Source organism: Platalea leucorodia (genome assembly GCF_965183815.1).
Source record: "Platalea leucorodia genome assembly, chromosome: 14".
Classification (NCBI taxonomy): Eukaryota; Metazoa; Chordata; class Aves; order Pelecaniformes; family Threskiornithidae; genus Platalea; species Platalea leucorodia.
In genome coordinates this window covers 10,426,602-10,443,296 of record NC_138836.1, presented here as the reverse complement: position 1 = coordinate 10,443,296, position 16,695 = coordinate 10,426,602, and the positions used below count along the sequence as shown (strand labels likewise).

The 16,695-nt window shown below is 39.5% G+C and overlaps 1 protein-coding gene across 2 annotated transcripts in view; it reads left to right on the top strand.

Moving 5' to 3' along the window:
- The window catches only part of B3GNTL1 (UDP-GlcNAc:betaGal beta-1,3-N-acetylglucosaminyltransferase like 1), a 131,194-nt gene that overhangs the window by 99,425 nt on the left and 15,074 nt on the right, over positions 1 to 16,695 (top strand). For both annotated transcript variants that reach the window (XM_082326588.1, XM_082326587.1), the window contains exons 8-9: positions 2,759 to 2,883; positions 12,248 to 12,383. In XM_082326588.1, the coding sequence (XP_082182714.1) occupies positions 2,759 to 2,883; positions 12,248 to 12,383 (261 nt within the window). The remainder of the gene's footprint in view (positions 1 to 2,758; positions 2,884 to 12,247; positions 12,384 to 16,695) is intronic.

Sequence of the window (16,695 nt, the reverse complement as noted above, 5' to 3'; positions counted from 1 at the left end):
TCTCGGAGGTGTAAGCAGCAGCTGATGAGCACAGCCTTGAGCGAGGCAGGCCAGTGAGTTTATCCCTTAGTGCAGCAGAGCATATAGGGTTGGGGTTTGCCTATAATGTGGAAAATTCTCTATATATAGGTTCTCTCTATAACAGGTAAACTGTGCAATTTAATTGTATTTATTAATGCTGAAAAGTATTTATGTGGCAGCCTATTGCTGGATTGTTAATGGATACTTTTAGTGATGGATATTAATTCTCCAAAAATACATTAAAATATCCTTTTAGTGGTTAAACAGCTTTTTCTTTGAAAGTTGTTTTGTTTGACAAAGATTCCTGGTGTTTAAAATGCCATCTGGATCCAATACGTCTCAATTGGGAAGAAACTCTTGTATAGCAACGAACTCACACGCTCAAGAGCCGTAGGAAGTCCCATCCCTGCAGGGTCTGTAACACAGTCAACATCTTTCCTCCCCTGAAAAACGCCTGGCAGCGCTGCTCCTTTGTAGTGTGAGAGGCCGCTGCTGAGCAATACCAGGCACCTGCTCGTTCCTAGGGCGAGCCTGCGTTACTTCAAAGTACTTCTGCCAGTTAAAGCAAAGCACAGGAGCACTCCAAACAGCATTTGGAAAGATCCCTTTACTTTTGCAGTAACTCTCTTTTTTAATATACATATTAACGGTTATCTTGAATAGTGTAAATGCTTATCCGAAAGATGACTTGCGGATATGGATGCGATGCAATCATGTATCTGAATCAAAATATGACTACTGCAGTAAGCTGATATGTGCTACGAAGTCTGTGCCCTGCCCGACACAGTCGAGTGTGTGACTGGAAAAGAGAAAAAGGTTTAAACTTTGCTGCTGACTCTCAATATTTCCATTAAACTCCAGAATAAGGAAAAGATAGAAAGGTTACAAGATAAATGGAAAGAATTAGAGTTTGTGTTTTGCTTGTGTTGTTGGTGACTCTGGTTGCTGTCTGCTACCCCAGCTTCCCCCGGATTTCTTCTGTGGCTTTCAAAGTAGCTTCATATAGAGCATAAATTGTATGAAGTTCTCTAAAAGTTTTCTTCTGCATCAGAGCTCTTAAACGAAAAGTCAGACAAATATCTACAAAGACAAAGAGTGGCTACAGATAAGCTGCCCGTAGCAAGCAATCAGATCAGAATCCGTTTTATCCAGAACCTGGCAGCGTGGCCCAGTTCAGTGTCTTAACTCCATCTATTATATAGTAAAGTCTGGAGCTGCGAGTACAGAGCTTGATTTGGTTCTGATTTCTCCCAAGATCCATATGTTCAATTGACTGTTTTGGATTTGTTTTCCAGAGTTCAAAGCTTTTTCTGTCTCATTGCTCCCCCCCTCCATCCCCCTTGGCTGCGCAGTCCAGACCATGCCTGCCACGGGCGCTCGGTGCGGTGGGCACGAGAAACCCTCGCTGCACTGTATTGCTCGTGTAACGAGAAGGCCAGCAGAAACCAGAGAGGGATTTCGTGTCCAGCACTTTAATTAGAGAATCTCGTTTGCTTAATTATGGAAGAAACTCAGAAGCTGTGGCAATGGAGAAAAAATAAATTTAAAAAAAATTTAAATTGTGCTCTTATTATTCTGTTGAAATAGAATAGCTGAGGTTGAGGTTTATGCCCCTGTTACTCATGTATGTGATATTGCCTACAGAAAGAAATGTATTTCAATATCTTTCCCTTCTTTTACTTTTCCTTCACAACTTTGTCATGTTATCTTTCAGCTTTTTATTGATGCTGCACTTAAATATTTTATTTGGACCACCTGGTTTTATATAGCTGAGATTTTTAGCCTGGTAAAGTCATCTGACCTTTTAAACACTGGGTTGGAGGAAAGAAAAATCTGTATCGAAACATAGAAAAATTGAATGTTCTAGCCATAGTCCAAGAAGTTGCACCATTGCAAAATGTAAATAGATGCTGATGTTTTACCTTCAGTATAGGGCTGTATCGTAAAGGTGGGTTTGTGCTTTCCTGTGCTATGATGTGTAATTGCACACTGTGTGCCATGAGATGGCCCTTCTGACACTCTGGCATGAAGGTTTTCTGATTTTAGGTGGGAAATGTTGCATATGATCATGAAATCTCTAATGTTTCCTAGAGCTGATAGATCCACAGTTCGAGGAGATTTTTTTCTTGCAGTGTTTCAGCACCGTTGCTTGCAGTCCTGTTAGGAAGACTGGACCGTGGAAATAAGTTGCAAGAAAAAAGAAAAAAGTTTTGGTTTCAGACGTTGTCTCATTCTGAGGTTGTTTTTATTAAGGTCTTTTATTACAGGGCCTGATTCACCTTTCCTAAGTAGAGGCTGGTATACGTATGGCAACCAAAGAAAGAACAATAGTTCTAGTAAAACGAAAAAACACTTCTGAAGTCAGTGATCCCTTTCAGTAAACTGTTTGGTTACCTGGCTCTTCAGGCTTCGTCAACTGTGCAGCAGCCGGGGTTCTCTCTTTTGGGACTAACCTGTACCAAGCTTTGTGTCTCTGTCAAAAGGAGATTATCTTTATTTTTCCACCTCTGTCCTTGTGGTCAGCTGTACTTTGTTTTGAAATAGCACTGCTTGCTTTATCTTTTCTACAGATATGTTTATTTAATGACCTGTTAGACAACTTCATGGAGACATACAGAAAGAATATGAATAAAATTAGGTTAAGCCTTATTCATTTGGCATAAAAACACAATGTGTCTTTAGATGTAACTGTGAATACTGGTCACTTCGTGGCTTGAAAGAACCGCTTCTCTTCCAGGGCGTTCCAGAAGATTTGTTGTTTTTTTATAAACACATCCAAAAGGGCGGTGAAGTCTTTCGAGTAAACCATTGCCTCCTGCTGTACCGCTACCATCCACAGGCTGCGACTCATTCCGTCCTAGAGTAAGTTGCGTTTTTTGGTAGAAAATTAGCTTCATCTTGGATGGTTGGCTGCAAAGATGCTTAATTTCTTCAAGACATCACAGAGCAAAATAATTACCTAGTTGTGTTTAATTGTTTGTTTGTTTGTTTTTAAAAAAGGCTAAAAAGCAAGCATAACATAATATGCTGGTAGTATCCTCTTTTGATGGTGAAAGTTTAGTTTTCTGTTCGTTCTTGCTCTAATTTGCTTTTGAGTAACATACTGTAATGCTGGAATTGAAATTATGAATTGCAATGTTTGCTTCGGGTGCTGTTGCCCGTACGCTATCGGTGTTCCCGTGTTAACGACGCAGTGAGGCAGGGCTGGCGCGGGGGCAGTTTAACACTTGACAAATATTCTAAGAACTTTTTCCATCTTTGCAACTGTTCTTGAAATAATTTCCAAGGGGCATTGTAAGAGCAATGAAGCATTTTGGGGACCGCGTTACAGCGGTGCTGTTTTCTCAGCTTCCAGTGAGCATCCCTTCAGCTGAGACTGTGACTGATGGCGTGAGATCTCGTAATCTGCCTCAGTCACCTCTCTGGTTATTTAAAGCATCTGAGTTTCTTATCCTCAAAGCAGATTAAGAATACTTTGTATGAGTATGGATCTCATCTGCTGGACATGGCAAAAGCAAGCAGCGAAGCTGTGACTTTTTCAATACTTTGAACACGATTGCAAGAACGTGTTTGAAATATATCCTAGTGGTGAAACGTTATTGGGGTTTTTAATTAGGATTTTTAATATGTGAGGTTTTGATTCTAATTTTTTGCCATGTGAACCATAATGTAAAAAATATTTTTTTTATTTTTAAAGCTTAATTTCAAAATTAATTGTATCAATTTTTAAAAAGCAAACAGAAACTTGTAATACCAACAAAAACCTTCCTTTGAAAAAAAAAATAAAACTTAAACCTTTCATCTCATCATGTGCTGCATTTACATATATTATTTCCCTATTTTAAAAGGTCTAAACCATCTAAATCAGATAATGAGGTTTGAAAAATACCTGAGGATGTTTAGGAGTAATTATCTCAGGTGCTTCCTGGTAAGCTGTTGCCTACTGCTCTTACGGTGCTCGTCTGCCCTTAAAGAAAATGTAAATTGTCGATTGCCGATGCCTCTACCTGCTCCTTTGGCCCATCGAAGGCATCCTTCGTGATCAGAAGTGCGGCAAGCTGAGCCAAAGTCATTTCTTTCTCTTATGCATTGACGTTAATGAAAAATTACACGAGTTTTACTGTCCTTTAGGAGTCCCACACCAGAATCACAGTGGTAATTAAGTAAACTGTTTTCTTACTGATTAATGATATAAATATACTCTTCAGTCAGTCCTATCTGTATGGCTTTGTAGAACCGACTAGTAAAGCTAAACATTTTAATGTGCATTTTAGTTGTATATCACTATATTAAGGTATTACTGTAAATACTATAGTTTGCTAGCATAAATACCATGCTGATGGTTACTGTCACTATAGATCTTTATAAATTCATATATAGAATCATAGAATCGTTAAGGTTGGAAAAGACCCTTAAGATCATCGAGTCCAACCGTTAACCCAGCACTGCCAAGGCCACCACTAAACATATATACATACATATGTATGTATGCATATGTATATAAAATCATTTAACTCTGAAACAGTCACTCCAAGCGAATAGAAGATATTCTTTGGATTTTGCAAACAAATATGAGGTAAATTGTTTTCCTTTTTATTGGTGTTTAAGGGTTTTTTTTCTCTTTTAGTGTGTGATCATTTTGGCAGTTAGTTACAAACTTTTCAGTCATGCATCATGGGATGCTAAAACTCTTGGAAGCCTGTTGCTTGTATCTGTGGGAAAACATCTTATTCTTGGAAATGAGTTTGTTTTGAATTTACTGCAAGCTGTTGCTTATTCAGATCTACAAGGTTGTGTGGCACAAGCACCCTGAATTACAACATACTGTGAGAATGTGGAAATACTGTAAGCTGTTTCAGATGTGCAGTTTGCATGTCCAAATTGGCGCCTTTCTTGTCTCATTCTAAGAAGTCAGGCTAGCCGTTCTTCCTGTTGGCTATTGCTGGTACTACTGTTAATAATATTTTGTGCGAACTTTCAAATATGAGGTTGTGTAACATCTCTTCTTATTGACTTGTTCCCCTGTTCGTTGCCTAAGCTGTGAAGGGCTGGCCAGCATTTGGTTCTAAAGGCTGAGGTGCGCGTCGAGCAAAAAGAGCTTAATGGACTCATCACAAAGGTTTAAGTCTATAATTTAAGTTGGGTCTGTCCTAATTTGCCTTTTGGTCACCCCACCTTATTTAATGCGTGTTGTACCTTTTCTAGAAGTCTCTTTTTTTTTTTTCCAATGGTGTGTTTTGTTTGAGCAGTTTTCTGTGGCGTTTTGCCTTTTGCCATTGGCCTGTGTTGTCTTTCAATTTTCAGAGTTAGCCTAGACCTGGCTTTGGCAGTAGTAACTCACCAACCAGATTAATATCTTGTCTGAGATCAAAATGATGCTTCTAGGAAAGTTGATTTTTAATTTTTTTTTAACAGTTTATGCCTGGTTTCAGTCTTAAAAAATAGAGCTGGTTAGTAGGACTTGTTTATACAAAGGTGTGTAATCCAATCTTTTCACCAAAGACAACAGTCGCTCGTAGCCTATTACGGGCTGATTTCGGTTTATACGAGTGTCTTTCATTACTGTTCAGGGGAAAAAATGCCTGATTTTGCTTTTTCAGACTTCCTAAAATATATATAAAACTACTTGGCGAGCGACATTTAGTTCTTTTTATTTAGTATGTATAATTGTAAACACTAATGATTTGTAGGTCATTTCCTATGATTAGTGTCCTTCTGGAGCAGATATCTAGAGGTGAAAGTATCTGTGCAGCAGGAAACGAAAACTTATTTGCATTCTCCCTTACCCTGGAGGCATCAGAGCGCGTTATTAAATGTTTTGGGTGTATGACAGAATCGGAATGAAGCACAGTCTGTATTCAGATTTCATGAGGTGCATGCAGAAATACAAACGTTCTCATGGTAATTTCATCTGAAGTCTCTGATGGATACCTGCTAAATGTGAATGAGCGATACAAGTTTTAAGAAACTTCTCTTCAGCCAGGAATTTACAACACAAAATCCCACGTATTGTATCTCTTAGATCTAAATCATTTTATCTCACGTTACAGCTTGTATCCTAGGGCTGTGTGTACTTTGTGCTACATAGCTGCATTACGCTGGTTTGATACAATATCACAGCTGGCTTTATAGTGAGAAGTACTGGAGTAAGAAAGTTTGGTGTATAATAAAAACATTCATAGATTTTTATCTTGCCAAAAGGGAGAAAAAGGGAACTGTGTATAAAACAATGTACCTCATCGCGAGATAAAAGTCAGCTTGGAACAAGATGAGCAATAAAACATTGTACTTGTCTTTAGGTAGTGTTGCTCGTGAAGACAGACAGTTGGGGCAGGTAGCTAATCTTTGTAGCAATTGACAGGCTTTTGGTCAAGAGAAATTTAATATACGCAGAAAATAATGTTTGTACCTTCCCTCTGACATTCAGGCGATTCCCTTTTATGCAGAAAACGTGAAGCGTACTCACCGGGCTTACAGCAATTTCATATGCCGTGTATTCAGACTGAGTATAATATCGGAAGAGCTTGTTCTGCAGAAATAACCAAAATTACGTAATCTATTGAAACCATCTGGCTTTAGGCACTAGAAGCTTCCAGTGTCATCCAAGCGCAGGAGAACAGGCACTTAGCCTGAAACGCACGTTTGGTTGTTGTAGGGGTGCTCCGAGGCCTGGGTCTGGTATCGCTGATGAGCGCAGGAATGCCTGCTTCATTTCCTGCAAAAACGTACGCATCCAAAAATAGGCGGGAGGCAGGAATAGCGTAACGTGCGCCTGCACAACTGACATAAAGATGAGGTCAACTGCATTTTTATCGTCTATGCTTGCATTTGGCACTTCAATTAAACATGGAAACTAATGACCTCATTAGATTCTTGAAAAGTAAATGGCATTAACATTGATAGTCTCTGTCGTTCTTAATAAGCCTTTCATGAAAAACAGGCCACAATGCAAACCATGCCTCAGTTAATGACCCACGACCTGAAGATGAACTCAGACATTAATAGAACCTATTAACAGTGTAAATGTAATAACTCAGTGGGACGATCTAGTCCGGCAATTAATAAGTTCACATGAAGTTCAACAGGACAACAAAGACAAAAAAAATCAGTTTATTCGCCAGTATGGTCAAGGTTCAAATGGGCTTCATTTCTGAATTTCCTGTGCATTGTAAGGACCTTGAATTCTGCGTGCAAAACTGGCTATAGAGAGCCTGTTCTTTCAGCTCTCCCTGTGATTACAGAGTTCTCTGTTCCTCCATCTCTGGATTATCTATCAGGTGAGATTCACCTAGAATATCAAACTCTTATCCTGCCATGAATGAAAAACCACTGGAAGAGGCCGTTCACTTGAACAGCTCTTCTTCCTGCCTGGCGTTACCCGAGTAGCGTGCGGGGCCAGCGTATATAGAAAAGGTCAGATTTATAGATTTATAGCATTGCTGTGGACGGTAATCAATGCCTAAAATTCCAGTACTGTTGAGGATATTGGGCTCGTATTTGTGCATTTCTCAAGTACTTGTACATCTGTCTGCTCTGTTGATTCACTTATGTAGCCTCACTGGGGGAAGGAGGGGAAAGGCAGTCAAACAATATGGCGAGGTTTAACTGAGCTCAGACATTAAATCATATAGCTTTTATTGTCACATTATCTGTCATTTCAAAATAGGAGTAGAGCAGATGTTTCTTGACTCCTGTGTTCAGTCAGTAGGTCAGCGCACATTTTAACAGAGCTCCATTGTTACATTACTGGGGTGGATGGTATGGTAATAACGGCTCGGGACTGAGGAACACACTTCGTAGTCGTTCTCACCCGCTGCATGAATACCCTCGTTTCACTCCTGCGGAATTTTGGCTCCTCTTCGTCCTTCCAGATTACATAACCGATGAGTACGGAGGGGCCACGGCAAGCGAGATCTTAGGAAAATTGTGTAAGCAGAGTAGAAAAATGTATCCTTCTTACATTTCTTTTGTAAAGAAGTGACCAAAAAAATGAAGGAAATGGGGTAAGTAGTGTACTTCAAGAATTGGGGTCAAGGAGGAGTATGAGGATGTGGGATCCACCTTCTGCAGTCAGAAGGATTTGTATCCCACCTTCTGGCTGAGGAGAACCTCGGTGACTGAATACAGGCTGGGAAATGACACTAAAGGCGACTGGGGAAGTGCTTACTTTTAGTCCTTTCCGACGTGGGTAGGAAAAGCAGCCTCGATTTGGGATGATGCAGAGTGATAATACCTCCTAGGTTTTGCTGGTGGCTATGAATATGTAATAATGCAAAACCTGAAAATAGCTGTGAGAATCGTCTCTGGGTAGTGGTTTGTACAACTTCTAGATCGTTTCAGGCATTTTCTTTAATCATCCTTTGCACGTTGCTACAGTTCCCAGCTGTTGCACCTGCACTGGCTCTTAAAGGATGGGAAAATGGCGTTCCCTGATCCCTCAAGGCAGGAATCCCAGTTATCTGTTCTGGAAACATCAAAAAATGTGGCAAATTAGGCGAACCGGAAACCTGAGGGGGATAACTGAAACTCTCGCTTTTGAGACTCTGTAAGCTACCTTTTGCTTCAACACGTGAGCTATATTGTTCGTGCAGAGCACGTGTTCACAAGGATTAAGTCTGTGGTTGTCACGCTAAAGCTCAGTCACAAATTCTCCCCTCAATTCTGTATTTATCTGGTGGTCTCGGCTTGCACTGTTAAAAGTATCCCAAGGTTAACTCAAGACTGCAAAGTGTTCAATATAACTTAAAATTTCCATTAACAAGGGCACACAGAATATGGGGATGTGATTTTAAAATACATTTCTGCGATCATTTTTGTAAGAATGCCTCATAGGGACGCAAGCTAAAAATCGCAAGTGCTGAGTATAGGGGCTTCATTTTCACAACCCGAAACAGGTATTCAAGCAAGCCATTTATTGGTGTTTAAATGAAGCTGCCTGACAATATTTTTATATTTGAACAGTGATCCAATTAATTTGGAGTTTAATGCGTTTCATAACCTTTTATTTCTGAGTGCAATTCCCTTAAATATTTCCGCGCTTGCATTTCTCAGTATAACACTCATAGATAAGATCGGGTCAGTAAATCTGCCTCAGTCTGAAATCTTTGTGGGTGGTTACCAACAACGGGGTTTGATCCGCTTGAATTTTACCTCTGTAGGGACTTCTGTGGAATACAGGCACCCATCCCCTAGACAGCAAATGCCTACTGTCTGGAAGCGACCAATACTGAACGTACCGGGACGTTTCCATGCCCAACAGAAACATCTTCTGTGTGCCTGGATGTGTCTTTGCCATATAACTAGAAGTTAGTTGATAATTCTTTTTATGCCTTGTAAGGTTGCCTGTTTTTTCCTTAGCTTTCTTAAGTGCAAACTCAAGTGGAAAAGAAACTTGCCTTTGTCACTCAAGTCAACAGAACAGATTCCGGAGTACCTCTGGAATGTAATGCACCGTTACCCTTCTGAAGTCACATTTCAAAGTAAAATCAGTTTTAAAACCTTTCCATTTACGTGCAAACCCATAATCTTCCTTTTTAGAAGCTAGCAGAAGCTCTAAAATTTCCAGTAAAGTGATCCTGGAAAAATACTTGACCTTCATATTTCTTTCCTTTAACTTTCCTTCTGGGAATATAATATGCTCTAATGAACGTGGAAAGAGGCAAGTGTCAAAAGATGCCAGCAGCAGCTAAAGCTTTGCAGCAGGAATGCAGCTTGTGGTTGCATTAGAAGAGATTTGCAATCAAATCCAAGGTTATTATTTTTCTCTCCATTAGTTGAAGTGTTGGTGCACAGCCGCAGTCTTGAAAGCAGTGTGGAAATTTTATACGGAGTAACTGTTCTTCTTGGGTAGGTTTACTTGTGTGTGAAGTTCTTTCCAAGTTATCACACCACAATCGATGATGAAGTGCTAAGCAGGATTTGGCTGTGCTCAAAAATGGCACGCTGAAGTGCAGTGGGCTCTCTGGAGCTAGCTAACAGTCCCAGCAAGAATCCCCGTGCCTTAGTGCTATGGGGCTTCCATGTTTTTCAAACCATGACTCGGGGATGTGAAAGAACAACACAAAATTTCTATCCGTAAAATATTAGAAAAGTTTGCTAACAAACTTTTGGGAACAAATTAGGTTACCTATTAACCTCAGTAACCTCAAATGTTATGCTTGTACCTCAGAGGTATAATTCATAAGAATAATTTGGAACAATAAATTTGGCTTTGTGACATTTGATAATCGGTTGCAAAGAGGAAAAATTTGAAAATATTTCAGAGAAGTCAGATGTTACTGTAATGCCAGATCATCAGACACGTCTAGTGATCGTACTCATGTGTTTACGGTTTTGTAAGAGAACCAAAACTGGTGTAATGCGTACAGGATTACGGATAATCGGAACTGCAACCAGGAGACGGAGCAGTCTGATTCATTGGTGCCAATGGCTGACAACAGCATAGCTGTGGCAGCTCCTCTTCCCGGCCTCTGCCCACCCGGACACTTCAGATCCTTAACATCAGGGAAGCTTGAGTGGATTTTGATTTTTCTGTAAAACGGCAAGCTGCGCTTGCAGACCCGAAGTCGCCTGCTGTAGCTGCCCGACGATAACCTCTGCTGACTCATGAATCAGAAGCCTTATTTGAAGCAGAAGAAATAACACATTCTTTGGGTATTTTGGTGTTTAAATTCCATACCAACTTGAGATAGAAGACTGTGAGGCTCAAAGTTGAACTGTGAAGAAGGTATATTGGTAGGAAAAAATATGTGCTTCCCAAGACTACGAAAACCATAGGATTCACTTTAGGATCTCACAGGCAAATTACTGCTTTCTTTGCGTTAATGCTTTAACTAAGTTCAGTGTCTAATTTCTTGGATCACAAGTTGTATTACAAATTGTAGAACAATTTGTAACAATTGTTATAAAGTGTATTGTGCTCTGTCATGATAAAGCAAATGGAAAAACCTATTTGAAGAGATGCTTTCAGAAAGGAAAGACAATTAGGTGTGTATCAGAATTTCCTATGAAAGATTTTCAACTCAAGGTGCCTTGTTCAAGAGATGTAGATTAGGAAGATTCATCTGTCAAGCCGTAAATTGAGGAAATCAATTTATTGTGTCTAGAAAGCTGTTTATTAAGTATGAGATACGTTCCTAGTTAATGAATATTGAATGAACCCTGGACATAAACCAGATGTTCTTAACAGCGTGCAGTTTTCTTTAAACCATTGTAAATGATGCAGTCTTAAATATTGCGTTATAGGGTGGGAATTGCTGTTTTAAAAGCATGCCTGATTGAAAGCGATAGGAAACGTGCGTACGCGCGTGCGTACACGCACAGACACACGCGTGCAGAAAAATATTGTAGTTGTCAAAGTGAATTTGACAGTTGGGAGGAATGGTCCGTGAACCAAACGCTTTCCTCGAAGTTGTCTTCTCTTTCTGAGCACATGTTGTTGAAGATCTCGAAGGATCGTCAGTATTCAAAGATGTTAGGTGATCCCTCGTTACTGGTTCCAAAGCCACGTGGTTCTTCCTTCGGTATTAGCCTCACAGTTGTTCACCACAACCACTTGGCTTAAATTATATTGTGGAACTTAGTACAAACACGAAGACATAAAGGTGTAATTGGACACAGACATCTGCCAGCTTGGGTTTTTTCTAAAGCGTATTTTAAGAAGTTTTATGAGGCATACCGCTTCTTCAAAAAAAAAAAAAAAATTTTCCATTGCTCTTTGTTAGAATGAAATGAAATGCTATTTCTTATAAAGGTGCACGGGCGGATGGAACATGAAGAGGTCACCTTGGATGTAGGAGCTCGTTTGCCTGTATGCACTGCCGGGTTATAGAGCAGCTCGTATGGCGAGTACGGGCAAACAGCGTAGTGGTGCGCAGCTGGAAGTGTCGGCAGTGAATCTGATTACCATAGCCACAGTTTTTCCTCTTCTTGTGATCGTCTATAAGGTTTCTTGAAAATAATAGTGGTTTGGCTACAGCTTCAAATCTATCCTAATGATTTTTGTCTGAGAACTTCCACAGAATTTCTTTTTTTCTAGCAACAGTTTACATTTTCCTTGGAAATTTCTAGTATAAGGTTTTGGTGTGAATTTTTTTTTTTTTTTAATATCACGTGTGCATCGGTCTGGTCAGGTTTATGTGTATGTGAGTATGTACATATGCATATAGGTATATAATAATGCTAAAAGTTTTAGGGGTCAAAATCCACCCTTTTTCTAACTCTCTAGGGCAACCATCTGGAATCACCGAGTCAGGTTTCTTGAAGACAGAGTCCTGAGCTCCTGGACGTCATTCACCATCTGGAATGCTGGCAAGCAAGGCAAGAAGCTCTACAGAAGCTTGTCACCAGCTAATCGGGAAAAGGTGAGCTAGTAAGAGTGGGTCACATCTGTACAAAACCCACTTTCTTCTCTTTCATATGCCTCCTTGCTGCTTCTAACATAATGTAGCAAAATTTTCACAAGGTACTGTGTCCCCAAAGTACTAGTCGATGATTAATATAAATTGGGGAAATTCTCAATATTCTGCATAATGTATTTCTTCTTTTAAAATGCTATATTACTTTATTTAGAGCATATGGTATCTATGTAGTGCAACATATGCACCCCTGTTCCTGCTTGCTGGTGGCTAAGCGTAGTCAGAGGTGAGACACACGATGCAACTGTTTCTGGCCGGCTGCTGTGTAACCAGCCATGTAGTAGCCAGGTACCCCAGGTGAGCAGAAAAACTCGTTATTTGGATGGTATAATACTAAACTACCTTGTCCAGGATTATTCACACGTGTATGGTATTTGCCCAGTTCCTAAGTGGATACTGGACAGGTCCCTGTCGGAGGCTGATCAGCCTGGTTTGTATTCGGAGGAGTAGTTGTACTATAACTCCCTTTTGAAAAGCTCGACTGTTTAAAAATAGGGGTGGGGTGCGGGGTGAAGAGGCGAGTAGAGACTGTTGCACGTGACGGACTAATTCAATTTACAATCAATTGAAAATGTGGAGGTTACTTATATTTGGCAACGGCAGATATTTCTCAGGAGAGATGTGTCTGAGGGTTTAAATACCTTACTTTTATAGCATTTTCTTTTGTGTAATAACTTTTTGTTAGATAAAGGCTTTGGGGCTAATGTCAAATGGCTGTTTCTTATAAAGAGCCACAGAACATTCATTTTATTACCAAATGTGTTTTCTTTTCTTAAAAATATGGATGGGAAGACAAAGTGACAAATATATATATAAACTTGATTAATGCTGTGGCTCTGAGACCACACACACATAAAAAAAAATAGCAGAAATTTGTATACCCATAGTTGAAATTACTGAATAGACATGGGAGACACTCGTACAGTGAATATACAACACAAGAATTGAGCCTGAGTTTCCTGCTTGATATTCCAATGCCATCCCTCTTTCATTGCCGGCACGTGGCAGTGGGTGAACTGTATGAAGAAAGAAGAGAGGAGAGAGGACAGACCTGTCCATTAAATGTATTGAGTTATCTTGGTCATGCAGCGCAGTGTGCACATGACTTTGGGGGGGGTATGAAAATGTTCATTAGTATTTTGCAGAGCACTTTGTGAATTCCACTGACTTACTAGCAACCGTTGCACGCTTCTGTCTGCAAAATAATGAGAATTTAAAAATAAATTCCAAGGGAAGAGATGGCAGCTTGTCTGGTAGATTTTTGAGACGTTAAGGAAAAAATAGACTACGTTGTTGTTGTAGCAGTGTCTCACCACCTTAGGTGTTGGGTTTTTCTGGTGTTGGTTTTCTAGCTTTTTTTGTGCCAAGCCAAAATGGAGATGAAGATAGAACATGGAGATACTAAGGTAGAACACCTCTCTAGCTTTGGGTTGCATTTGCCACCTACTTCTGTAGGTGACTCATTCAGGACTTCACATCCTCTTCAGCAAACGCAATGGTAATTTGAAGATGTCACTGCAGAGATGATAAAAAGGGCAAGAGAAAAACACTATTGGTGTTTTCTTGCCATTTCTCTGCCAAAGCACCAAAGCTTACCTCTTTTTCAGTCAGGAACACCCTTCCTTCCCCAGTGTGCTAGCACTGACGGTGTGGTTCTAATTAGCTGGGTCTTGACGTTCTTTCCAGCTGACCTTGACATAACGTTTGCTTTGGCAGTGTTGCAGGCCATGATACTATTTTGCTTCTGTCAAGGTTACAATTGCACATATTCCAGTATGCTTTAGTTTGGTATTTAAGTATTGTATTGAGCAGTAACCCATTAATTACTGGATACTCTACCAGACACATTTAACAAGCTTAGATGCCAGATGCAGTTGCGCATGCCAAGTGTGACTCATTTTGCAAACGTACTGCAGAAAACTACTGCTAAAATGCAGTCACAGTCTGATCCTTAGTACCTTATATAGAGTAATCAAACTTTATCCACTGTCTGACGTGTTATCTGAAGTCTGCAGAGGTTTTCTCAACAACCAGCGAAGAGAAATAGCTTCAGAGAGTGACTTGTATCATCCCAAGTGAGAGTAGAGGCCTAGCTTTTAGATACCACTAATTTCATCAGAAATTAGCTATCTGTAGTGATTAAAGCACTAGTTTTATGTAGTTGTTCAGGCTCATTATGATTGCCGTTGTAACTTCCTAGCTTTTCCAAATGCAAGATCCCAAGTCTATCCATCTCAGTCGGAACTGAAGCTTAAATGATATCCTAATGTTTCATAGTAAGTCATTGGCAAAAGGCTGTAGAAGTAGTTAAAACATCTCACTTCTCCAAGTGCTAATCAAAGGATTATGCTGCTGGAGTTTCAGGAAATAAATTCATAAAATTTGCAGTAGGTAATTCATGGCAGTTTTCATTTTATTCTAAATTAATAACAGTAAAAGGAGGCTAGTTAAACTCCATGTTATAATTTTCCTCAAAAATCCTTCAGGTATTTTGTGACTAATTTTCAACTCTTGCCAAAGACTCTAAAATCCCATATGAACAAAGGTTGTAAATAGTTGTTGCTTCATCCTTTCCAGCCCTAAAAAACAATAAAATACTTTTCCTGTATTCCTTTAAAGACTAGCTTAACAAGATTTAAGCTTTCGTATATTCTGTTAGTTATGAGAACACTAGAGATTCAGTATCATTTTGAATCTACAAGTAGAATCTAGTGTTGTCTTGTAAATGGAGGCCTTGGGATACGAATTCATCAATTATGTAAAATAGACACCTTTGAAATACAATTCCGAAATCCCCTTAAGAGAAAATATGATGTATTACATCAATACAGTTACCATTTTCTCCTCTGAAGGTCCCGTTGTGTAAAACAGTGTGATCTAAACAGGTCTAACACACTTTGAAATGCAGGTAAAATTGCCAAAATAAGCTGTATAATTTAACTAAGCTGTATAATTTAACTGTCTAAATGTAATTTCAGTTGGTTTTATACTTTAAGTCAGTTTAGACTCTTGAAAATTTCACCTCTGCTCTGTTTCACTGTTGCTGCATCCTTTTATTGAGATTCAGAATATCATTAGGTGCCACGAGACTGATTTTGCGCAGAATGTGGAGCTACAGCAGGGTTGTTTTCTAAATGGGCCCTAAGTACCTGTAGAAAATTTGGGACACATACCCCTAGAATAACTAATACCCCCCCCCCCCACACACACAAAAAAAACCCCTATTACACACAGCTTGTATTATTTTGTAATTGTGAAAAAACCCTAAACTCTACTAAATCTTCAGGAAGAGAATTAATTAGTGTGAACTGTCAAGCTTAGGGCATGTAAGAAAACATCTTTTTCATAAAAGAACGTTTCTAGTATTTTTAGAACCTGATAAACAAAGCAATTGTATTTCTTATACTGACTAGGGTTTTGTGGGATGTTTGAAAAGTATAAATGTGCTGCCTGCGGACAGCGTTGTTTCTTAGAAAACAAGATTTGGGCCATTCCAGGAAGAGCAGTCTGTGTACGCTCATACTCGCTAACAAATGATTACTTTAGTCTGTTTGGAAAACAATCTGAATTTGAATTATGGCTATGTTAACAGAGAAAAGGACACCTAAGCAATAGTCTCTCTTTTCCTGCAGACATCTGTATGGTGAATATTAAAATAATGCTTTGTCTCCAAAGAGTTGGGGCAGGAATCCAAGGCTCAGTATTTTTGCTAAACAGCAACACAAGAAAAAAATTATTCAACTAGTAGGTTTTTTATGAATTAATTACCAGGATCTGAGTATTCTTAGGGAAATTCTCTTTCCTGGCTGTCCCCTTCTTGATTCACGCAGTTGACAGTGGTTCAGTATTAGCATTTCTGCAAGAATGAAGTCGAACAGACCTTTTTTGTTTAAAACACATCCGTCTTGTCTATAATTTGCAGCTGAAGATGGAAACCAAATGTTTTTGGGATGCTACATGTGCCTGGAGGGTTTCTGAGCTGTCTTGTCTGCTCTTTTATTCTCCATCAAACTTCAGCTAAAAGGAGAACTTCAGCATTAACATTTTGTGTCATTTCCGATCGCTGAAAATAGTGCTCAAGTAGCTAACAGAAAAGGAGGGGGACAGGACGAAATAAGCATCAGCTCATTAGTGGCATGGACACAGCGTAGTACACAGCCAGCCCATGAAGTTTTCTCTATGACAACCCTATCTGCCAGTGGCAAACTCGAAAGCTTCCAGAAAGTATTTTGTACACCCTTTTTCCTAGCTCATTAAC